The sequence below is a fragment of the Lissotriton vulgaris genome, chromosome 9 (genome assembly GCF_964263255.1).
Source record: "Lissotriton vulgaris chromosome 9, aLisVul1.2, whole genome shotgun sequence".
NCBI classification, from domain to species: domain Eukaryota; kingdom Metazoa; phylum Chordata; class Amphibia; order Caudata; family Salamandridae; genus Lissotriton; species Lissotriton vulgaris.
The window spans coordinates 370,900,551-370,926,965 of NC_141697.1; the positions used below are offsets into that span (position 1 = coordinate 370,900,551).

The 26,415-nt window shown below is 46.8% G+C and overlaps 1 protein-coding gene across 2 annotated transcripts in view; it reads right to left on the bottom strand.

The window, feature by feature from the left end:
• ATG2B (autophagy related 2B) overlaps nucleotides 1–26,415 on the bottom strand; it is a 1,072,129-nt gene that overhangs the window by 392,857 nt on the left and 652,857 nt on the right. For both annotated transcript variants that reach the window (XM_086937744.1, XM_086937743.1), the window contains exon 31: nucleotides 17,289–17,515. In XM_086937744.1, coding sequence (XP_086793870.1) covers nucleotides 17,289–17,515 — 227 coding nt within the window. The remainder of the gene's footprint in view (nucleotides 1–17,288; nucleotides 17,516–26,415) is intronic.

The following is a 26,415-nucleotide window of genomic DNA, read 5'->3' on the forward strand; positions in this document are numbered from 1 at the left end:
CTTTAATGTTAATTTCCCAGATATTAAAGTAACCAGTACTTTAAATGGGCCGGTACTGTCCGGTACGCAGTACCTGCACTTTTTTATTTTAAGAGGGAGAGTACTGGCACTTCTCCAGTGAAATGTAATACTTTTAATTGGAGAGTACCAGCACTTCTCAAAAACAAGCAGGTACTCTGGTACACAGTACCTGCCCTTCCGTTTTTCCATTTAAAGCACTGAAAGTAACACTACTTGTAGCAAGCTCAAATACATGCAGTCTTCCATACCTTGCAAAATAACTATTCGGCGGGTCTGTTCAAAACGGTCCCATTATGCTAATAAGAGACACTTTTTAGCTTTCTAATTCACGGATTCACAGATTCAAAACCAAATTAAACGCCTATAAGAAACTGATTCTGACAGTCAAAGCAGAATACCTTGAAACTCGCATCAAACAGGCGCAAAATGTTCAGAAGGAAACGTTTACTATTTTGAATGAACTGACAAAGATACCGGTCAAAATCGAAACAAAATTTGACAGCAACACCTTTCAACAGTATTTCTCAGAAAAAGTGCAAACGATTCTCTCTGAGATTAAAAATAATACAGTTAGTGGTTTTACTCCATTGCAGAATATTGCTGTCTCTCAAGAATGTATTATCTCACGCTTTCCTGAAATAAATCCTACCAAGCTTGAACAATTGATGAACAATATCAAATCTGGTTCTCCTGCCGACCCCTGTCCCCCTAGGATTTTCCGGGCAGCACGTCCTATCTTGGAGAAACATATCCTCTCGTTCCTTAATAGTTCACTGCAGAAGGGATACCTTCGACCTAGCCTTAAGGAGGCTCGGGTTAGACCTTTGTTAAAAAAACCAGGAGCAGATTCAGCCAACCTAAAAAATTATCGACCGATCTCCCAACTACCATTTCTTTTTTTTTTTTTTTAATTTTTGAAAACCTTTATTCGTGCATGTAGAGAAGTACAAATAGTGGCCTACAACCTTCAGGCCGGCCACAAATATTATTGAGCACAGGTGCATGCAATATCAAGACGCGACAGCATATCGATAGAAAATAACATATAGTCAGCAGTTACACTGTAAATCGCGTGCCTTCGCGCCTCAGGAGTGATGAAGGTCATTTTTAAAGTTTTCATGGCTACTAGTAGGGACCAACTATTTTGCAATAATGATTAGAATACTAACGAAAGGAAAGGAAAAGGAACAGGGGCCGCGTAGACAGAAGATAGCAACATCAGCAGAGGCATACACCACCCAGCATTTCCGAGGGCAAAACCCACAGTAGGTATCATGACGGCCAAAAAATTGCGCAACCAGGATAGTGGACCCGAGGTCCCATCAGCATCCACCGTCACCCGCCCATCAACATCAACAACACGGACCCAAGACAGAGGAAGAAGAAGAAAATAAGAAGAAAAAACAAGGCACCATAGGAGCATCAAGAAATAAAACCCATCCCCCAACCCCCACCCTATACGCATGCGAGGCTACGGCCTACCCCCCCCAGCAGCGCACCTGTCGTCCCATAAACCCGAAATATAGAAGAAAGTAAAAGAGAGAAAAAGAAAAAGGACACCTTTGATATAGGGAGCAAGAAAGGAGAATCCAGTCTAAAACTCCCACAAAACCTAACCCCGGGGGAGGGCCATATTTGTTCATGTCACGGACTCCACTACCCGCACTAGAATCACATCGCGGCAACTACAGCAAACATATACAAAAGTCATGTTCCCCAATGAGGGAGAGAGACTCAGTCAGGGCCCCCGTGTGCGTCCAGACACTGCAGCAATCCAAGTCCCCTCCAGCCGGACAAACAGTGCAGGGCCATCTCAGCAACCATTGTCCCCGGATCCCCCGCCCGTGAATACCAACACCCCATTAGGAAGGGCAAAACCAGGTACACCCTCCCCGTTGACCGACCAGGCATGAAGGCAGAAATCAACCATAAGCAACAATTATCCCCGTTCTCTAGTCCGCAAAGGCTACCACCCCAGTTAACAGGGCCAAAAGAGCTGACACATATTCACAGCCTGTTATGGATAAGAACCTTAAAAGCAGCACATATAGAGTCACAGGATAGCGTCCCGTTAGCCAGATTGAGAAGTGCCGCACCAGAGCGGGTAGTTCGAGGGAACACAGGCAAGAGGAGAGTGCAGCAACGTGAAGCAAACAATCCGGCACACCAGGCAATCGCAGTTTCAATGGATATAGCAAAAAAAAAAAAAAACAGTCCGAGTCAAGTCCCACCAGCCAGCTTTTTAAGAGTGGTGAACGGATTCCCTTCAGCCCTGGCCAGATCTTGACCGACTCGTCAGAAATGGCCGACGGGGGAGGTCCGGGTCAGACGATGCAGGAAGACAAGATGGCCACCACTGGTGAAGAAGAAGGAGACAAAGGCAAAATGGGCGCCTTCCGGCACTTTCGCTATTGTAGACAAACAGGAGAAGCACCCCAAGACTCAAAAGTCGCTTTTCACACCACCGTCTGAGAAAAGTTCTGCCCAAGGCTGCAGATGTAAAGGGGAACGAGACTGACGAAGGCAGAGTCTGATACACTAACCTTACAGTCGAGAAAGTTGCAATGTTCGACTGGAGGGGAAACATTGTAGCGCCTCTGAGGGAATCGTCCCGTCGCTGAAGGTGAAGTAGGGAGACAGGGAAAGGCAACAACTCTCTGCACAAATCCTGCGCCTCAGAGCCCCCGGATAAAGTCAGCAGGGGCGAGCCAGCACAGTTCTGGTAGCTGGTCGGTCTCCCGGTACTCGAAAGAAGAACATCGTCAAGACGCCCAATGATCCTTTGGAAGGAGGCATGACAGTCCTGGCGGAGCTTGGTCAATGCGGCAAGAACGGACCCGTATGTCGGCTCTGAGGTTAGGGTCTCCAGTCCCGTCTCAGGGGATTGCGTGGGTGTCGCAGCCTTCAGGTCTTCGGTGGGTCGGACGGCGGAGTCGTGGAACAGGACAGCCCCAGTTCGCACGGGGAAAGTGGCAGCCATCGCTTCATCCCAGCACAAGGAAGGGGCTAGGCACGGTATGAAGGCAGCACCAGGCGGGCCGTCGTCCCATACACCCCTCACAATTCCGGAACGTCGCACAGGGGATTCCATTTCAATCCGCCGCGAGAAGAGGCGATCGCCGGAGTGACCAGCAGGAGAGAGGCAGTTGTTGGTTCCCCGACCCTCAGCGGAGTGGAGACAAACGGGGCGCAGGTCCAAGGCTACGGCGATAATTTCTCAGGTAGTATAGCTTGCAGGGATCCCGGAGGCACACGGGCAGACTCAGCGCGGACACAGCATCACGCCGCCACGGTCAGAGTGCAGGATAGGAAACAGGATTACAGCGCTGGAAGTGCAGGCTCGCGGAGCCGAGACTCGGCACGTCCGTTCAGGTCGCCATCTTGGCTCCTCCCCCCCCAACTACCATTTCTATCAAAAATCTTGGAGCAACATGTGCTGCAAGATCTATCCTCTCTTCTGGAGTCTCACAATCTGCTCCATGGACGTCAGGCGGGCTTTAGGGCACATCACAGCACCGAGTTAGTGATGCTCTCGGTGCTGGATGAGCTTAGAGGCATGGCTGACAGTAGGAAACCAAGCGCCCTGATACTTTTAGATCTGTCAGCGGCGTTTGACACTGTCAGCCATGACCTGCTCCTGGATAGAATGGCCAGTTTGGGAATAAAAGGTGTAGCCTACAAGTGGCTAGAATCCTTCCTAACTGGGAGACAACAGAGGATTCAACAGGGAGATGATCTCTCTAATGTAGGTATGGTGGAGTGTGGAGTCCCGCAGGGCTCAGCACTATCTCCACTACTTTTCAATCTCTACCTAAAACCCCTGATTGAGTCGTTAGTGCACATGGGCTGTCGAGTGTTTAATTACGCCGACGACACTCAATTGCTTTTTAGCATTGAGAACACTACTGAAGCCCAGGCGCATATGCTAGAGGTTCTTAGGTATACAGTCAGTTGGATGACTGCCAACCTACTGAAAATCAACCCTGAAAAGACAGAAGTCCTGGTGATATCTACAGGAACATCACCCTGGGGTGATGGATACTGGCCACAAGAACTTGGTCCCACTCCAATACCAGCAGCAAATGTAAAAAGTCTCGGCATAAAAATTGACAGTGATCTGTCAATGTCTGCCCAGATTTCCACTGTAGTTGGCGTGTGTATCGGTCTTATTAGGCAATTACGCAAACTTGTCCATTTCCTTTCTCAGTCGATGCTCCGCACGGTAGTGTCAGCCACGATTATATCACGATTGGACTATGGCAATGTCCTTTATTTAGGCCTGCCAAATAGTCTGATCAAGAAACTACAAGTGGTTATGAACGATGCGGCTCGCCTGATTTTTAAGCTTCCCAGGAAAGCTCATGCCTCCCCCCTATTACATACACTTCACTGGCTTCCGGTGAAGCAGAGGGTGGAATTCAAGAGCCTGTGCGTTGCACATAAGGCAATATACGGACAAGCACCGGTCTACATCAAGGATCGTCTGACGCGTTACAATCCGAAACGATCACTTAGATCCTCGGATGCTCAACTATTGGTTTGCCCTCGTTTCAAATTGGCAACAAAGGGTGGAAGATCCTTTTCCACCCAAATCCCACAGCTGTGGAATAAGTTGCCAGATATGCTTCGTAAGGAGGCCAATCTTCTACAGTTCAGAAAACAACTGAAAACCACATTATTCAGGGAAGCTTTTGGCCTTTTTTAATTATAAGATACTTTATTTCTTCGCTAGCCTGGAAAATGTGTTGTGTTTCTTGGTCTGAAAGCGTCTTGAGACCGGTGGGTGAGCTGGCGCTATACAAACTAAAGTAACAATAACAATAACAATAACTGATGGGGTCGCTTTTATTTTGGTGCCCAGGTCTGTCTATTTTCTGTCCCCGTCCGACCCTGCCCGGAGTTCCTTGGTGCACAAACTGCAGAGATGGCAATTCTAGGAAGCACCGGACCTGTATACAGAGCTGCAGGCGGAGGAGAGTGACAAGTGGTTCCTCGAAGCCCATATCTTCCATCAGCGCCCACAACTTGCTCCTGCATACCGTGTCGAAGGCACTGGACAAGTCCATGAAAGCCAGGTGGATCGACGCTCCCCTGGCCTTCCTGTACTTGCCCATGATCATAGATAAGTTGAGACACTGTTCGACAGTTCCCATTCCTTTCCAAAACCCATATTGGGTATGTGATATTAGTTCAGCATTATCTGCCCATAACTCCAAGCGTGCCAGAATCGGCCTCCCCATCACCTTACATGTGGCATCTATAAGGAAAATTAGCCTATAACAGGTCGGATCGTTTCTATTTCATTTATTGAATATTGGCACTACCACTGTATTCTTCCACGATTGTGGGATCTGGCCAGTTATAACAGCTCTAAAGAAATTTAAAAGAACAGGACCCCAAAGTGCCGGATTTCTTTTAAAGAGGTCCAAAGGTACCCCGCCTGGGCCTGGGGCTTTATAGGCAATGCCCATTCTAAGAGCCTCCTCCACTTCGCCTAAAGTTAGGGATGCACTTAGTTGCCGGGCAGATTCAGGTTTAAAAAATATATCTGGCTGGCTGTCCTGTGGGCTAATATCATTTGGGTTAAAAATCTTCGTAAAATGGGACTCCCAAGCTAAACCCATTATATTTGATTCCGCGTTCCTGCTTACATCCGTGAAGAGTGGACGATTGATCACCTCCCAAAAGGACCTGAAGTCTCTTAGCATTCCTGCCTTCTCTAAATCTTCCCAGGTCTGGCCTCTCAATTCTTCTTTTCTACGCTCTATTGTGTTTTTATAGGACCGTCTAACTTCCTTAATCAAGGCCCTATCCCGTGGTACTACGCTTAATGCTGTTTTTAAAGCTCTATTTGCCGCTGAGCACTCCAAATGAAACCATTTATGTCCGGGGCGATTCATTTTTTTTTTTACTGGTCTCAGCAGATTTTTTGCCACATCTTCACATCTCATTTCAAAACTCCCTATAATGGATTCCGGGGGGGCTAAATAAGTTAAACAGATCATCACATCAGTGAAGTTAGACTTAATTATATTCTCCTCAAATTTTACATGATCCAAAGTATCCCATTTCAACCTTACCCCTTGATTACAGTTATATTTTATAGGACAGTCCACAGCCTTCCCCTTCGAGGCCTTATTTTTTGTAGAGAGGCTGTTAGAGGATTGTGTTCACTGGCAGCATTCGGTTCAACCAGGAAATCTTCTAGAAGATCAGAATATCTCCTGGTAACCCACATACTTCAGTATCCAATCTGACACCTGGGCAAAACTGAAAAGGTGATACATCTGCAGTTAGAAGTCTCTATCAGAAACAGAGTTGCAACATTCTTTAGTTATGACTGAATAATATGAGAAACTATTGCCTTCTATGACAGCAGTGAGGTAAGGTAAGATATTTGGGGTTGACTGGAGGCTAGACACGTCTAGACAGATCTATCTTTATTTTCTTAGGCAGCATCTTAACAAATACAACCTTACACCCAGTGTAAACAATAAAAAAAATGAAAGAATCAAGACATAGATGAAATCATAAAAAATCAACTCATTTTTATAGGGGCTTTCTAAATTTCTTATATCAAAACATTAACATACATACATACATGTATATTAACCCAAACATGATTGGAACTTTTAGTGCAGCTGCTTGTGTTAAATTGCTTTTCAAATATGTAGATATCTATGGTCTCCAAAACTCCTAGAGAGAGCTCAGGTTGGACATTACTCTTCCAAAGGTATGCAATCAAAATAGCAACAAAAACAAATGAGTTGTACGTGTCTCTGCTACATCCTAGCATCATACATCATCATATATCAAAATTAAATCCCGGTCATATTTGACCTTAATGCTAGTAATATTTTAGATTTAAGCTAGCACAACTTTCTGATAGGGTATAACCACTGGAGAAGTCACAAACATATGTATCCTGACACCTATTTGTGACTTACATCTAGGACACTGTGTATCTTTTTCAGCTAAACTTGGCAGGTATCATATAAAAATCATAAAAGGTTCACAATAATACTGCAGATGGCATTTAGCCATTGTGCAAGCTTTCAAGTTCAGACGAATAGATTCTATAATACTTTCTTTAGTAAACTCTGTTGACAACCAGTAAGACCATTTCTTTGCTCATAGAGTTAGTTGGTCTTGTGCTTATTCTGAAAAGATATTATATTAACCAGTCTGTCTTTGTGGCTCATGGTTCAGCAGGGTAGTATCCATCTTGGGGAGACAATTGGGTACCTGATTGTTACCTTTTTTACTTAGTTCAGCCCTCATCTGTAGGGATTAGAAAATTCCTTAGATGGAATATTGACCCTTTCACTTATTGCCTGAAATGCTTTACTAACACCAGCAGAAAATAATTGATTAGCAAACTGAATATTGGCCCCAGGGAAATTTTAGACGCATCTATAAGCCACTTAACAGTGGTATATCCATGGAGTTTTGGTACACAGACGTACTCTAAACCCTGGAGACCTTAACAAGGTAAGGCAGAAGTTAAGGCCAGCTGATACAGCATGGAGAACCTCTCCTTCCACAACACACTGTCAGCACCTGAGGTCCATGAGAAATTACTATAACAAGATCATACGTAATGTAATTCCAAATGCAAACTACTTTAGGACACAACTAGACAATGCTAAAAACAGACCAAAAATATTTTTGAAATCATCAAACAGAAAGCTTGTTGCAGATCTACCCTCCACCTTAAAGATTTGGACCGGATATACAATTTGCCTCTCAACATCAGCAGACCCAGGCCCAATGTAGTCTTCTACCTATGCATCATAAGAAGTGGCCATTTCTCTCTCTGATTTCACAACAAAAAAACAATGCTGCATGGATTACCTTCAAACTTCCTGACGAAACGGAGATGCTCAAGATAATAATATTAATTAAACCGTGTAACCACTTCAAAGATCCTCTACCCGCCAAACTAAAAAAGCTTTGATCTTCCATACTCCCACTTTTGTCGAAGATTGTTATTGCTTCTGTATCCCAGGGCACGATTCCTGATTGCCTAAAGACAGGTCAGGTTACCCCAATCCCAAAAAAGCCAAATGCTGACTTTTTTAACCTCAACAATTTCCGTTTGATTATTAACACTATAAAACTAGCGGTTGATACGGTCAAACATGATAACATGACAAACCTTTTGGAGAAAAGAATGGGTTTATCTGGACCCATCCTAAGCTGGTTTTTCTTTTTCCTTCATAATAGAGCTCAATGAATCAAAGTCAACCAAACCCTATCAGACATTAATCCAGTATCGATTGGGGTACCTTAGGATCCACACTCTCACCTACGCTTTTCAACTTGTTCATGGAAACCGCTGACCAAAATTTATACACACTCAAATATACAATACACATGTACGCAGATGACACACAATTATACTTGAAAATTTCCTCACCTGAAGATATCAAAACTCTTAACTTCGTCCTTCTGAAAACCCAACAATGGTTAACCTGCAATCACCTTATATTAAATACGCTCAAGACGGAATTTCTCCTGATCGCCCCCTACATTCTCTCTACTCTCATAGATGAATGGTTCAAACAGCTCACAGACCTCAATTGTGCCCCACATGTTGTTAATTCCACTAGATCTTTAGACATTACATTGGACAAATACCTCAATATGCAAGATCACATCAGTGCAACTACCAGAGAAGCTAATTACTATTTGAGCACTCTAAGGAAAAATTCTTTATTTATTTATTATTTATTTAGTGTATTTGTAGAGCGCAAAACCTATCACCCAGAGGGCATCCTGGCGCTTTGATCAAGAACCATAGACTTAACAGTTCAGGCCTTTTATGGAAATAGGTGGGTTTTTAACGCTTTCCTAAAGGGAAAGTAGTCCTTGTGGCTTCTCAGAGAGAGTGGCAGGGAGTTCCAAAGTTTGGCCGCTGCGACACTAAAGGAGCGGCCACCCATCCTCACTCTGTGAAACCTCGGAACTACAAGAAGATGCGCCGAAGAAGAGCGGAGGGGTCGCGATGCAGAGTACCATGCAAACATCTTTTGCAAAGGGATGGGGCCCTGTTGGTGAACAGCTTTAAACACAAGGCACGCAGCTTTGTATTGTACCCGCAGATAAACCGGGAGCCAGTGTAGGTCTCTTAAGGCAAGGGTGGAGGAACTGGACCTAGGGCGGGAGAGAGCCAGCTTGGCGGCCATGTTTTGCACCCGCTGTAGCTTACCGGTCAGATTTTTTGGGGCCTCCAAAAGAAGCCCATTGCAGTAGTCGAGGCGACTTAATATGGTCCCACGAACTACTTCTGGCCTTGCTTGAGCGGGGAGAAGGGGCAAAACCTTGCGCAACATGCGCAACAGCATCATACACGTAGAAGTGATTTTATTAACGTGTATGTCAAGCTGTAGGTTAGGGCCAAAAATCACCCCCAGATTACGGGCTGATTCCGCCGCCAGTACTGGCTCAAGAAAGGTACTAGGCCAAAAGTTGTCTGGGAGTGCCCGCGGAATCCTGTTGATGGAACAATGGAGTACCTCCGTCTTGGAGCTATTAAATTGTAGAGAATTAGCTCGTAACCAGTCTGCTGTGGCTGCCATGCAGCGATGGAAAGTATCCAGCGAGACCGCGTTATTCCCTTCCAGTGAAAAGACCAGCTGGGTGTCATCGGCATAGTTGAATGCCGAGACACCAAAAGATTTTATTAGCTGGACTAAGGGACGGAGGTACAAATTAAAAAGTATAGGGCTGATTGCCGAGCCCTGTGGGACCCCCTGTCCTACACTCCTTGGCTCAGAGGTGAATGGTGGAAGTGAAACCAACTGTTGCCTGCCGTCAAGATAGGATGTCAGCCAGTCTCTTGCCCCCTCAGTGACCCCGCACTCCTCCAGTCTCCTGACAAGGGTCCGATGGCAGACCGTGTCGAACGCGGCCGACATGTCGAGCAGTACCAAAAAGGCTGCCCGACCACTGTCGACACGCGAACGAAGATTGTCCAACACGGTCACCAGCGCGGACTCCGTCCCGTGACCGGGGCGGAAGCCAAACTGGTCCGCATCGAACCAGCCGATGTTTTCCAGGAAACCTGAGAGTGAACGAGTCACCCATTTTTCCAGAATCTTGATAGGGAAAGGGAGCAAGGATATGGGCCTGTAGTTGGAGAGACAGGCAGGATCCAAAGTGGGCTTTTTAAGCAGAGGTGACACTACTGCTAATTTCCAGCAATCTGGCACCGATGACGACTTCAAAGATTGGAGACAGATCGAGAACAAAGGCAAGAAAAGGTCTGCATGGAAAGCCTTCCAGAATTTGGGGGGCAGTGGGTCAAGCAGGGACCCCGAGGACACCGTATGTGCCACCTTACAAAATTCCTCGAAGGAAGGAGAAGGAAAAGACCTTAGTTGGGGTCGACTGGGGGGGGGTAACCAGAGCTCCCAAACAAAGGTCAGGGGCATTGAGCTGGGGTCGACTGGATGGACTGCCCGGAGCTCCCAGACACAGGTCATCACCACCCGTCTGGGGTCGACTGGGCAGACCCACCGGAGCTCCCACGCCCAGGGCTCCCAAGGTGCAAACAGAGCCAGTCGGCTGGGGTCGACTGGGTGAGCTACCCGGAGCTCCCAGACTCGGGCCGAAGGCAACAGTCCGGGGTCGACTGGGCAGATCAACCGGAGTTCCCATCTCCGACACTCTTGGAGGAAGGACAAGCGACCGGGGTCGACTGGGTGGCACGGTCGGAGCTCCCAAACCAGTGCTGGAGGCAGTTGGCTGGGGTCGACTGAACGAGCCAACCGGAGCTACCGAGCCGAGGGTAGTGGGTGAAGGGTGCGTTAGGCCCTCCAGGATCTTAGCAGTCTTCTCCTCAAAAGCGATAGCCAGGGAGTCACAAAGTGCCTGCGACGCACGAACCGTATTAGCCGCACAGACAGGGTGGGACAAGTCCCTGACAATTTTAAACAGGGCTTGGGATTTATTAGACGCCTGAGTCAAGGAAGCCTCTAAGAAGGTCGCTTTGGCCCTCTTAATCTGGGCCTTGTAATCATGCAAGGCAAGCCTGTACAAGTTTTTTGCCGGGCGGAGTACTGCTTCCTCCACACTCTCTCAGCACGTTTACAGCGCAACTTCAGTTGTCGTAGCTCTTCCGTGTACCAGGGAAAAGCCCTGTTCACTCTCCCTCTAGATTTACGGGAAAAATTAAACCCTTCTTACCCCAGATGACTATCAGTTAGCAGTCCAGTCCCCAGTCATCGTCCGTCTAGACTATGTGAGTGCCAATCTTGCAGGTCTACCCAGAGCCAGGCTGGCTCCGTTAAGGACCATTCTTAAATCAGATGCTAGGCTTGTTATGGGATCCAGTAAACACCACTGCATTACACCAGGCCTGAAATATCTCAAATGGCTCCTGTTTGAAGCAAGAATTCAGTTTAAGATAGCCAGAATGACCCATAAGGCTCTTCATTACAACACTCCCGTCTACCTGGCAAAAAACTTGAACTATTGGTTGGGAGTCCCTCTCTAAGAAGTTCTAACTCTCTATTGTTGAAGCCAGAGAGGTTCAACAAGAATAAAACTTACAATCAATCCTTTTCTGGTCTTGCTCCTAGAATATGGAACACAATATTTCCTGAAATGAGATCTAATCCTTCAACTACCTCCTTCAAAAAAGAATTAAAAATGTTGTTACTGAATAGATACCTTCAGCAGTAGTACTGATCACACGAGGTTGGGACTATCTTGCCTTTATATGTTTCTGTATTCTGAGTACTTTAAGTTGCCAGTTTTTCATTGTAAATATATTTTGTTTCTTGCCAGTTGTTCTTTGCTTTTGTTGCTCCAACTTATTTGCTATTTGTACAACATACCACTAACTGTATTTTCATCTGTATTTTTATCTGTTAATTGCCTGTGTTTTCCTATGTTTAATTTGTTGTGCTATTTGTACAGTGCTCTGATACCAAGCAAAGTCATGTTCGCGCTATAGAAAACTCCTTAAATCAAATACAAAATAAAAATATATTTCAATATGTTCTGCCATACATTACCCAAGTGTCTCAGACTCTTAAACTGCATATGTTTAGGGTGGGTTTTGGTGTCTTACAACTGAAATAAATAGTAAGTCAGGTGGCATCTCTAGTATGGAGTCAATGAAAATTGGATTGGAAGCTTGTTCTTTAATTAATTTAGTAAGACTTCTACATAGTGCTGGGCAATATGGAAATGAAAGAGGGTATAGCCCACCCCCCCCCCCCGACCAGGTGGTAACTGTAACAATCTCATTGGCATTAAAGGTTTCCTACGAGTTCACATGAACCGGAAATAAGGCCCTTTCGTTGTTTAAAGAAAGAATGAGGCAGATATTTTAGGGAGGAATCTATACAGATATAATACATTGGGGAGGAGTATCATTTTAATAATGATAGCCCTACATACCATCAAGATTGGGAGGCCTTCCCTCTTGTTGAGCATCTGGGGGATCTCCCTAAGAACTTGTTTATAATTGTGATAACTGGTGAGTCTAATTCCTCCCATATGGTATGCTGGCCCATGGTTCCTATACAAATACTCTTTGCCTTGTCCATATTAAGTGCATTTCCTGAGGCAAATTACAATGGTGTGGAAATCTGCTGTGGGACCTGTTCTGGAGACCTGGGTGGGTGATATTACCACTTGGGCTAGGGCCAAGGAGAGGGTCTTGCTGCGGGAAGATGCATGCAGCATGCAGAGATGCCCTGTGGCTGGTATATAGACAGAGGTATTGGAGGGCTGGGAACACCCGGCGGGAGAGATGGAGTCATAACCCGAGGATCAGGATGGGATACTTGATGTTGCTCAGGGCCAGGACATGGGCGCAGGACTGGGTCAATGTTTCTGGATATTTATCCAGGCGACTCCCACATGTGTACCACCTTCTCCGCAGTTAGTCCTTACCTATGGAACATGTCCACACTGAGACAGTTTTGCTTTCCTTTTCTTATGTTCTTTTCCAAGTTCTTCTCCCCTATCGACCTTTTGCCCTCGAACGCCATAGGACGCATGGGTAAGAATACATCCTACACACAAACAGGTGCTCTGCTTAGGTTGAGCTGGCGACCACATTACAACGCAGGCCTGACCTATGATGCTGGTTACTTTTAATTTGATTATATATCGACAGAATGTCTTAGGTCAGTCCATGCTAATTTTTCTCTGACACTTATTAACTGCATCTGTTTTGATTTAAGTCTTATATGCACTTTGCTTACTAACTGACTGATGTTGCTTTGTTGCTATCCTGTTGCCGGAGTACTAGTTGATTATGGAATTGCCAACAAATACATGTTTTAAAATAAGGTGCATTTCCTGAGAAGATACCAAATCTGGCCACTACTGTTTGGGAGGATTAGGGATAGCTAATAAAAAGTACTCTTCATATGCCATGCTTTTGATTTCCAATCTGAGGAGTCTGTTTGGTTTGACAGCAAGATTATTTATCAACATTTTGACAAATGGCTCCACATACATTGCATGGAGACATGGCATTGGTGGGCACCCCTCTCAGGTACCCCTGGTACCTAAAATATCAAAACATTTTTGCAATCCAGCCCATTGACAGATTCTTTGAATCACCTTCACAAAAGTGTTTCGATGCAAAGTTATTGCATATCCCCCCAAGGAAAACTGACATTCCACCTACTTGAAAGCATTTTTGGCATCTAGAGCTGTAAGTGCCAAAGGCTGTTGCATAGTTTTGCCCCAATCTATCAAATTTGCTGTTAGATTAGTGTGTGCAGTAGTGTCTCTCCCTGGTACAGAACCGTGCAGGTCTAACTTTAAGGAACTACACCAATAGATATATGGATCTGGATAGAAAAAAGTGATTTATCTTCTGTTGTTATTGACCTATATAAATGCTTTTTAAATGGGAACAAATTAGTTCTTTACTGCCATCTGTTTAACACTCTTGGTAGGATACTTAAGCAAGCTTTCAAATACAGAGGTTGATTTCCTGTGGGTGGAGTACAAATCTAATACCAGTATGAGTACCATTTAGAGGGTTTGGACCGGGAGAACAAAGAGTAAGCTACTTACTGCTGAACAAAATGGAAAGAACAGATATGATGTATCAAACATGCTTAGAAATATAATATTTTCAGCCTCAAAGCGCAGATCAATGCTTCCACAAGAATATGTGTGGCCTTTCAAGTACAATAGTGGAGATACCAGTTGGATAAGAAAAGTATTTTTAAACATGTATAACTTATGCACTGCAGGCACAGCAAAAGTCTGACTTTCAAAGACAAAAGAAAACTGAAACTAGGGTAGACAAAAACATTTGGAAATTCCTTGAAGGAAGTGTCGACTATGCCATGCACATACTTCTTGTGCATCATAGGCTGATGGTCTGGGACAACATAATCGTAGTGTGAAGAGGATCTGAACTGTATCTCCACACTGGACCAACAGAAGAATATCTAGATGGCAAGGAAAAAGGATGATACAGGAGGACAAAGGTAAGATCATAAACCGAGGGACCCTCTAAACAATAAGTAAGCATATGATTTTCCAGCTACACAAGCAGAAGGCGTGAAACTTTTTATAGTGGTTGGGGATTTTAATCACGATTTATGGCCCATGCACAAAAATCACTTGGTAGGGATAGTAAGTGAACTTGTTAAAGAGTAAAGTAGAACTGTAAAGAATGAGTGTGAAATGAGAGGGAGAAATGGTAAGATAAAAAGAAAAAAATAGATTTCTGGGTACACCTATGGTGAAATTTGTGCATAACATTTTTGCACAGAAGGCTCTTATGTACCTCAGTAAAAACAAAATAAGAAATAAAATGTAAACTGCTATGTACAGTAGAAACCACTTGACTGCAGTTTTCATAAGGAAAGTACCTGATGGGCCTAGAAGACTTATACTGGGCTGATGGAGACCCACAGTATGAAAGTCTACGGCCTTAGGAGCGACTTCAAAGCACTTTGTTATTCTGATGGGCTGGGTGGCAGACAACTAGCATAAGTCCTACCCTTGCTCCAGGCCCCGGAGTAATGCTAGCCGTGCTTGTCACCTTCCACCCAGCCCATCAGAGCAACTAAGTGCTCTGAATTTGCCCGAAAGGCCGTAGACTTCCATACTGTGGGTCTACAGCAGCCCAGTATAAGTCTACTAGGGTTTCACGCTATTGTTTCTGGTTACCATACCATACCTAGGGAACCAGACCTCTAGTAGTGCACAATTCGCTCACTTAGGTCCTGATGAAGTGCCACACGAATCGTTAGGAGCGACTAGGGCACAAAACATGTCGACCCATGACACTGAAATAGCCCTCTAGGAACATTGCATCCGCACAGGGCTTCTACACATTTTTTAACTAAGCTGGAACTACCTGAACCATTTAAACATTTCTGAAGAGGATTGCTCCAGACTTATTTTAAAACTCACTACCCGTGCACTACTCTGTCTTTGCCCTCTTACCCGCACGCACCACACGGCTTCTTCAAAAGATCTCCGACAAAGAGCCCCGTTTACGGGAGCCCGTCGGGCATTGCAGCGCCAGTCCGACGAGGAGCAGAGCCCAATGAAGAAGCATGACATCCCTCTGGGTGTGTGAGGGCATCACGAAGAAAGACCTGCCCTTTCCCTTGTCCCCTTGTTAGGAACTGCACACCCTTTTGTAGCAAATTCATTTCACAATAGCCAACATAAGTTCTATAAATAACTTCCCCAGTCTTAAGGCAAGATCACAGTATATTTGAATCTGTGTCCAGCATTTTGAAAAACACTGTTCCGTTAGTGCTGGAGTTTGACAAATCATCAGTGGGAAATCTTGTAGAGCAAGATGGATGTATTATTTATATGTAATGATGTCTTTGCTGGAGACCAGGATCACTGTACCAGACGTCTACCTAATTCAGCTCCACAGCACATAAAGCATGCATCAAGAATAAAATGGTTACCTCCCCATATCTTTTGTTGAAAGGCAGCCCATTCATGATGATGTGCTACCAATTAACATAAGCCACAATATCAACAAAACAATACATAAATATCTTAAAGTTTTCACCAGGCAAGCCAGAACAATCAAAAAAAAAACCTCCCATAACCATCATTTTTAAAGGTGGCAGAAATAATGAGTTCTGTGATGTTTTATCTGTGAGAGTATTTTAAATTGAATGCTCTAGGCTACACTTAGCTGAAATATTGCATAGCATTGTACTGTAAAATGGTGTCTCATTTTCATGCCTTAAAGCCAAGCGAATTATGACATTTTGAAGTTGGGTTAATTTTTACGTGGGAATTATATGTCCACATCTTGGCAGGCAGTAAATATCTAGAACTTCCAAATACAAATATATAGATGTTTTAAATACAGAAACCTGCAAATCCATGTTCATGAAATTCTATTAGGATGACTTTACGCTGAAAGTTTGAAAAATACATTTGCAGGTGAATTCTATTTTGAGGCTTTACTTCAGAAATACAATAATTCACTTTTGTTTGGACCCCATCACATTTGGATGCCACAGTTCTCTACATTTAGGTCGTCACATTGGGAGATCTGCAGCTTTAGAAACAGATCGTCGCGTTAAAATAAAAGTACAGTTTTAGAGTTTCCCTACAAAGAATATTCTTCAACACATCAGTTTTCACATGCTAAATTCTGATAACATAGCATTAACATTTTTAAGACAGCAAACTGCCAGGCATACTTACCGTATTTGTTAAATAGCTGAAACATGTATAGACTCTTTAAAGAAAATTACAATGACTATGGTCAGGCGGAAAGGACAAATAGGAGTAGACAAAGAGTGAAGTGAAGTGGACTAACTCTTCCTTTACACTTAAAAAGTGATATCCACCTTGCTCCAATGGCTAACAGACCAACAGCGTAAACACTGTACTGTTGAAAGGTGAAATATACTACATCAACCAGCAGGGTGTGTGCTGAAAACTTTGCAGGCCTACAAGTCCCACATGCAAGACCCAGGACATATGAGGGGCCCCTCAGATCTTGCCAGGGATGAAGCTGCATGTAGCAGTCAGGCATCAAAGTCATGAAGGGTGAAAGTTTGTTATGTCCGGCTAGAACCCTACTGCTGTCATGTGTTGCAGTGGGTTTATACCATATTATGCTCACATAGATGTCTGTTCACTATAAATGACGGCGCTCTGGTATTACTGTGTAATGGACCGCTATACAGAGTATGTACTATACATGTCTCTACTAGGTGGTCGTTGTTTGCTTTTTATGTATGAAAAGAACTGTACAATATAAAAAAAATGTAAATGAAAGAAAACATTACCTATAACTTTTAGCTGGGGAACCATGATGAGAATTTCCAAAATCTTTTCCGCCATACAGATGCCACACAAGTGACACTTCCTTTACGACATACCGCACTTCAGGCACAGGGAAGTGCAAGGGGGCTTTGCTTGAATCAGTCTTTCTTCCTCGCAGACTAAAATGGTTGTCTTTAATTATGATTGCATCATCTATCAATTTATTTACCACTGGTTCTTCTTCTTTATCCTGAGAATTAAAGAAAGTTTATCTTAAACAAACTGGAGAACTGAAAAAAAATGATACAGTTGTGTCAGAAACACAGATGCAGTCCTGCAGTAATAAGAGCGCACTCTAATCAATCTACCCGCGTTTCTGAATTATGTAAACATTATAGCTATTTTAACTACACCTGAAGTCTTAGTTCTGGGACAGATGAAACGCTTTGAAGTCAGGCTTAGGCTTAAACCCCCTCTAAAACACATAAGTGTCAGGTCTACATCAAGGAATATTTTCCATGTTCCTAATTTCCCAGGCTTATACTTGTGTTCCCTAATCCTGTGTGTGCAGATAGCCCATTTTACGTAAAATTTGGGTATGCAAGCAAGGCTACTTGTGAAATTACCCAATTTGTTTTTTTCATAGTTTTTTCATATGGAAAATATTTTAATTTTTCCACCTGGCTGAAAGTGACAATCGTTTTTCATATCTTTGAAGATGTTCTGCATATCAGCTTACTCTCATTTGTTTCCTCTTTAAAAGAGAGAATTAAAGCATGATAATGAAAGACAGAAAATAAAGAAAATTTTTATTTAAGTACATTGTAAGGACCAAAACATACACGCACACCTTGTGCCCAACCCTCAACCTGGAGGACCAGTGGATCCAGCTTTGTCTGGTCTCTACCCTTCGACCTGTCTGGCATGGGTGACCCTCCCTGATGACTAAGGTCCGGCTGGCTTAGCTCTCCTGGTCGCTGAGACATACAAGCCCCTCGACCACTTCAAGGTGGCGATTCTCCGAGGAGCGTTCTGATGTATTTCTCTCCAACTGACAAATATCTAAGAATTTTCAATGTTGTTTGTTTAATCAACTTTTGTGGTCGACAGGTTAGCTATAATAGCAGGAATAGAGATACGGTACCCTAAGGAGCCTATGCTTCCAGCTTACAAAGTTTCTCCGCTAAAAAGAAGCTAATCAAAGGTTGGCCATGGACCAATAAGAAGTATGTTTTGTCCATGAGGATAAATACAGGACGGACTCAGTAAGTTAAACTGAGTCCCTTGCAGTGCAAGCCTGCAGGTTAAGGTGTGAATTGTCAGGAGTGTCACACCTCTCAATTACCTACTTGAGCATCCACTTGGACCTGTGATAACATATAACTGAAACCTACAACAATGGATAGAAACAATATTTAAAAACAATCCACAAGACCACTTTCGAGACAGGATTCAAGTTGCAGCTTGCGTGAAGAGAGTCTGGATCTAGATCACTCTAAATTTGTTGTAAAGCGATGAAGAAGAGGGCGTGGCCAAGATGGCGGAGTGAACGGTCAAATTGTCCGGAGCTCCAGCTGACGGCTGAGATTAGCACCGGCATATTGGCCGCATCAGCAAGAGTTGGCCCGGAGCCTGCGAGAGATTAGATCCCTGGAGCGTGGTCCCGCTTTTTGGGGGCAAAAGAGACGGCTGGAGGGGCATTTTGACACTGTGCTGGGGACTGCTGGTGGAGCCCGAAACCAACAGAGCGGAGAAGCCAGTGGCCGCGATCGGAGAGCAGACGGCCTGCTTCTAGCCTGCTCGGGGGGACGAGACTACAGGCTACAGCCGGAGCGGCGGTATGCGCTGAGAGAGCGCTGACGGTAGGAATTCGGTGCCGCCCCCCCCCCCCCCCCCCCCCCCACCACCACCCCAAGGTGAAAGCTCACAGTGCTATTGAGACCCCGGGCGGGCCGCAATTTTAGGAGTGACCCGGAGCTTTAGTGGCGGCCCGGCGTGGGAGTGGCTTGCGAGGTACCGCTCTGGCCCGGAGACACCCGGAGAGAGAGAGAACAGCTGGCGCAGCCCTGGCCCCTTCTGTGTAGGGCTGGTGGAGATAATTGGCGGCTCCCTGGTGCTGGGAGGTCGGAGCGGGGCCGCTATTTTGTGAGGAGGCGGCCGGAGCAGACGGAAGGCCTGATTAGGGGAGCCCAGTGCCCTTCGTGTGGCAGAGAGTGCCACAAGGCAGCAGAGGTGAAGGCCCGTTGAGGTGCTGGTGTGCGGCTAACCCGAGGTTGGACCTGTCGGTAGGCTGGAAAGGACAGAGTGAGAGCCTGGCAGCGAGTCCATACCGGAGCAGCTGGTGAGTGGGGCCCAGGACAGCTGAGAGGTGCTGAGCGGTGGTGCAGATTGGCGTGCCGCGCTCCGCTGGGCTGCAGGTCGGCGTGCCAGGAGGAGAGGTGGTGAGGGGGCCCGAGGTAGCTCTGCCTGGGGGGTGAACGACGGTTTGGCAGGTAGCAGTGCAGCTCTGCAGTGGCGTTGAAGGTGGAGAACGATGGGAGTATTCTAGGTGTGCCTGACTACAGTTTGAGGAGCTCGTAGTGCCGGCGCCGGGTGAGGTCCTGTGGAGACGCGGCCTACTGAGTCCACAGATGCACTTCCTGGAGTGTGGAAGCACTGGTCTGCTGGAGGTGTGGGAGTTGTCATAACCCAGAGGGCCTAGGAGTTGCGAGTTTTGACCGGCGACGACCCTCACAAGTCTTTCGCCCACCCAGTAGCACGGCCTCCTTTGAGGGCCAGAGGAAGATTTAGCTGACGACAGGCGCCGAGTGGGTGTTTACACCAGAGACGAAGGGGAACCCTCTAAGCCTCCCTTGAACTTCTTCGGGGGAAGACATGTCCTCCTCCAGAAACAGGAAGGAAAAGTCCATTAAAGACTTATTCGGCGAAGCGCAGGCGGATCCACCACGACGGCTGGGTCCCAGGGCCCGAAGCTAGAGAAGAAGGAGGGATTGGAACTCATCACTAAGGTGTTCTTGGAATCCATGTTTGTGGCTCTACGGGATGACATCCACACCCTCAAGCAAGAGTTTGCATCTGAGATTCGAGAGGTCGGGCGGGAGATGGATGGCATTGGAGAGAGAGTTGCTGATTTGGAAGGGAAAAGCAACGGGAAGGATGTGGAGATAGCGGCTCTGCAACAGGAGATCCTCCGGATCCATGACCAACAGGTGGACCTCCAAACCCATGTGGAAGACTTAGAAAACAGATCCCAGTGCCACAATATACGCATCAGAGGAGTGAAGCTGGAGGAGGACACGAAAGATCTATTAGCCTACTCTAGAGAACTTTTCAATCACATCCTGGGCAGGCCTGCAGAGACAGAGCTGAGAGTGGACTGAGCACACAGGGTAGGCCCCCCAAGAGCACAGTCGCCCCCCCCGCCTGACATACTGGTCTGTGTCCAAGACTTTCGTACTAAAGAGGCTATCCCCCAGAAGGCATGACAGATGCACCCACTGCAGTTTCAGGGACAATCCCCTGTTCTTTATCAAGACCCATCCGCCCTCACCCTACAAAGGAGGAGAACCTTTAAACCTATCACCATGCACCTCCAGCAGCGCAACATCACCTATAGCTGGGGTCACCCGTTCCGGCTGGTGTTCAGATTGAATAACAAGCTATATCAACTGCGTTCTCTGTCAGAGGCCAGCAAGTTGCTGGGTGTGGAGCTACCAGAGTCGGTCGGTGGGGACGAGGACTCTAAAGTAGAGACTGATGATTCCAGGCCTCGATGGCGTCAACAGGGCCGAAGGCGCCGTCTCAGGAAACCACGAGCTGCAGAAGTCCTGGAGGGCACAGAAGAGCAGCTTTGGAGGCGGTTTCGGCTGATCCTCCCAGCACCCAGCCCAGCTGACTTTAGACTCTATTCCTGGCCGAAGTCCTGGAGGGCAGAAGAGCAGCTTTGGAGGCGGTTTCGGCTGATCCTTCCGGCACCCAGCCCAGCTGACTTTAGACTCTATTCCTGGCTGATTGTCTGATTCTTACGGCCTAGGCCGTTGGTGGGAGGAAGGGCATTCTGGTTGGAGATCCACCCCGAGATATCCTTTTACTGATCAACTATGGTTGACAAACTATGTGGTTTTATCCTTTTATGTCGTTTTTACATGCTTTGCTGTTTGGGGAATGTTGGGGGGGTGGAGGGTGGGTGTCCAGTGCGCAACGGTCGCCTTTTGTCTAGCGCCAGTGTGACTTCGAGTGTAGGGGTTACCTCCCCCTGTCTAAAGTTACATTACATTAGCGGTATCGAGCGTAGCTCCTCATGTACACAGCTGGCCCTACTGATTAATGAATATGCCTGCTTCCACCCTTCGAATTCTTACCCTCAACGTGAGGGGACTTAACAATCCGGTAAAGCGCAAAGCGGTACTGTCATGCTTAGAGAACTCCCAAGCCGACCTATGTTTACTTCAGGAAACCCATCTGCTGGCGTGCGATTGTCATAGGATGCGGTCTTGCAGGTTCCCAACTCAGTTCTTTTCTTCCTGCTCTACCAAGACAGCTGGGGTGGCGATCTTGGTGGCCCAACGGTTTAGGGGAGAGGTATTGCATTAACGGGCGGAGATCAGGGGGAGGCTTCTGTCCTATTGCTTCGCCTTCGGCGGTCTAACGTTCACTGTTGGCTCCCTGTATGCCCTGAATGAAGGCCAGGAGAATTTCCTCCAGACGGCCCTTACTGAAGCCACAGCCACCTCGGACCGTAACATCATCTTAGGGGGCGAATTAAACCTGGTGTTTGATAACCTTCTGGACAGATCCAGCCAACGCACTCACCAAGTAGATGCACTGTCGGCAGAGGGACTTGGGCGACTGCATGACTTAGGCCTTCACGATCTTTGGCATAGCTTTCACCCCCTGGAAAGGGAATACTCTTATTACTCTAATGCACATAAGACCTATGCTCAACTAGACCATCTGCTGGCTTCGGCCCCAGTACGCCGGTTTACAACTACAGTGGAGATGGGGGCAGCCTCCCTTTCTGACCATGCCCCAGTAATAGCCACTCTCACCTTTCCACCTACATCATGCCCTTCCAGGGTTTGGTGTCTTAGGGACACTCTCTTACACAGGGCGGATAACGTGAAACACATACAGGGCACTATTACTGACTACATTTCACATAACGCAAACTCAGACACGACTCTTGCAGTTCAATGGGCGGCGCTGAAAGCAGTGGTCAGGGGGGAATTTATTGCCCTCTCGACAGCAGACAATAGGGAGCGCAAGCGCGAAGAACTTACACAACGCGTGAGGGATTTGGAGCAAATGAACCAACGGACGGGTGCCCCGAGAGTGTGGCGACAGCTTAAGACGGTGCGCCACCAGTTTACGGCTCCTGATCAAGATAGAGCAGAATACGCGACCTTGCGACTATGTCATGCTTACAATACTGGGGGGGACAGGTGCTGCTGGCCAACAGGTTGCGGGAGGTTCGTCAGCAACAAGGGGTCAAAGAGATTATCAGTACTGACGGGTCTTGTGTATCTGAGGACGCTGACATAGCGGAAGCGTTCCGCGATTTTTATGCTGCGAGCTCGGCGGATAACTCGATGGGAGCTGCCTTTTTAGATTCAGTTTCTCTGCCCTCTCTGACAGCATCCCAAGCCGAACACCTGGATTGGAACATCCAAACGGAGGAGGTCATTGCCGCTATTTCTCGACTTAAATTGGCGAAGGCCCCGAGGCCGGACGGCTTCCCTGCCATTTTCTACAAGACATTCTGCGTGGTGCTTGCCCCAATCCTCATCCGCCTGTTCAATTTATTTGCTGAGCAGGGAACAATAGCAGGGGACCTTTTAAGAGCCTCAATAGCAGTTGTTCCCAAACCTGGGAAGGATAGAACTAAGTGTGGGGCTTATCACCCGATTTCTCTTCTCAACATTGACCTTAAGTTGCGATCCTAGCTGCCCGACTGGCCCGCACATGCCTGGCCTCATTGACCCAGACCAGACGGTTTTATACCAGGACGCCAGACGTCAGACAACACCATGCGGATTCTCCACCTTATAGAGAAAGCCACTAGGGTACCTGGGGAATATAGGCTGTTGGCAATAGATGCCGAAAAGGCGTTTGACCGCATCCACTGGCCCTATTTGGAACAAGTGCTTGAGAGGGTAGGGATGGGGGAGAAATTTTGCACCTTTATTTTTAACTGCTATAAGTTCCCTACCGCCACGGTCAGAGTGAATGGATATACCTCCACTAGTTTCTCCGTTGAGAGGGGCACGAGACAGGGGTGCCCTTTGTTGCCCCTTCTCTTTGCCCTCTACATGGAGCCCCTGTCCCAGAAAATTAGGCAGAACCCGGCCGTTGAGGGGATCAAATTTGGCGGCTATATCCACAAAATGAGCCTGTATGCTGATGATGTGCTGATCTAACTAACTAATCTGAAGACAGCCTGACCGGCGTGCATGGAAGAGTTGGACGCCTTTGCTAAGGTGGCTGGATTCAAAATAAACACAGACAAATCGATAACTTTAGACCTCTCATTGTCCCCTACCACCCGGGACTTTCTGCAGAGCCGGTTCCCGATTCAATGGGCGATGGATACCGTCCCGTATCTGTGGATACAATTGGCCTCCTCGCTCCCTGCTGTGGTTGCTGCTAACTAGACCACGCTGCGCAGGAAAATTCAGCATGAGATTGGCAGGTGGAAGCATTACCCTCTCTCCTGGTTAGGCAAGATTGCGGCGGTAAAAATGACCATTTTGCCCCAGATCCTCTACCTATTCCCTACCCTCCCTCTCCGACCGGCGGTTAGCTGGATCCATCAGACGCAATCCGAATTGGCCCAGTTTATCTGGAATGGCCGGAAACCGCGAATGCGGAGAGCACTGGTGATGCTTGCCCCAGAGATGGAGGGACTGGGCATCCCCGACCTCCAACTGTACTTTCAAGCGGCACAATTGTGCTATCTAGTTGAATGGAGTCGATGAGTCAGAGAAACATTGGTTGTTTCAAGATCAGGCGGTGGCGGCACGTCCATTGCAGGAAATTCCTTTCCTGCGCAAGCCCCATAGGCCCCCTAACTTGTATGCCTCACACATAACTTGGGTTCCTCTTGAGGTGTGGGACTCAACTAATATCGCACACGACCTTACAACTTTCCCATCTCCCCTCACCCCATTGGTGGACAACCCTGACTTCACCCCAGGCGTGAAAGGGGCTGCTTTTGCGCATTGGCAGACGGCGGGCTGCCAGGTTTTGTGCCACGTGTATGGGACCGAGGGGGTTGTTCCGTTTTCCCACTTTCGGCGGGAGTACGGCTTCCCGGAGACTGAACGACTGAGATACTTACAAGTGCGTCACTGGGCATTACATCCGCAGGTCCGCTCTAGAGCAGATAAACGCCTATCCTCATACGAACGATGGCTCATCACCCGCACGACAGATTCCAAACTTATCTCCGACCTAAACAAGATGCTAAAGAACATGCAGGCGCACATTCACAACCCGGGCAGGGAGTGCTGGGAGAGGGAATTGGGCAGGACCCTCAGCCACAAAGAATGGGAAGAGATCTACTATAGGGCCCGACACTTGGCATACCACATGGGTCTCACAGAGACATTCACGAAAGTTGTGAAATATTGGTATTATACCCCAGACAGACTGCATGCGATGGACCGAAGCCCAGAGGAGACTTGTTGGCGTGGCTGTAGCCAGACTGGCAACCTGGTACACCTGTTGTGGGAATGCATACAGATCCAGCCCTACTAGTCTCAGGTGTTAGATGAAATAGACAAGCATTTCGAAACTGAAATCCAGCGCTTCCCAGCTTATGTGCTCCTATTATGCCTCCTTAACCCCCTGACTTACCCGCTGAAATCCCGCAGGAGCATACAGATGGCTATTGCGCTTGGCTCAGCGGTTCAGAATATACTTACACATTGGCATACCCCCACTACACCCTCCTTTGTAGGCTGGCTTCACCGCTTATGGCATGTACTTGGGATGGAAAAACTGTCACTCACTATGGCATGAGAGGGATCTGCCTATGAAGACCTGTGGCAACCCTTCCTATCACTTTCGGTCACTGAATTTAGAGAAGTTATATGTCCCCGATATCTTAGGCTGTTGCCCCTCACCGAACCCCGAAAGACAGACTGTTAGGCGGTTTCCTGAGGGCCTAGCAGGGGTGGGAGGAAACAGGAGGGGCCGGCGAGAGGTAGGGAGAACAGGACGGGAAGAGGGAGGGGGGTAGTGGGAGGAAAGGGGGTTTCTGTTGTTTTTCTTTTCCGTTTCTTCTTATAGTTCGTTTATTCTATGTACACACAATTGGCGGATACTGTCTTGAGCGCTAGACTCAGGGTCTCGGCTGCCACTCCCCGGCTGTTCTGTTGCGAGTCCGCTTGGAAATGGCTAAATGTAAATGGCATTCCTTGCATGTGTTTAAACTCAATAAAAACATTTGAACCATAAAGCGATGAAGAAGGAAATCTAGCAAATAAGTCCAGTCAAACCTAGGCCCAACTCCTTTAACTGACTCTCCACATTGGAGACCATGTTAATACCTCCTCAAAAGGTGCAATATTTTGGAGTACTGTTCAACAATTTAAGGCTCCATGTAACCAAATATGCATTCTATAGTCTTTGCCTGTCAAACGACCCCATATTTCAAGTTTCTTGTTACTTCCACTGGAAAATATTGAAGCCAAACTTCACAATTCCAGCTGGCTGTTATCTCGCTGTGACTTAATGGGGGGGTAACAAGTTAAATTCCCGGGAAAGGGGAATAACCAGTTGGACCCGAAATTGCAGGGTCCTTTAAGGTAGGCTTTTCCAAGTTCTGTGGGCTCAGAGCTGATCTTACCATATATTCTGAGCAGGTGGTAAAAATCTGCAGGCAGTGTGCAAGATTGACATGTGTTGGTCAGCAGCGGGGAAGGAGTCTGGGGCGTTTGGAGGCTGTTTTCTGTCTTAGGGAAGCATTGTATGCTCCATGCATAGTACTAAAGTGGGTTGGGATGTGTGTCAGCCACAGCCGCTGCCCCACTCCTAGCCACAAGTTTTCTACTTGTGCACATAGTAAAACAAGTAAAACCGAGTTCGGTGTTTCTGGACCTAGGAATTTTGGATCCAGAAACACCAACCACTGCGATTGCTCTAGAGATG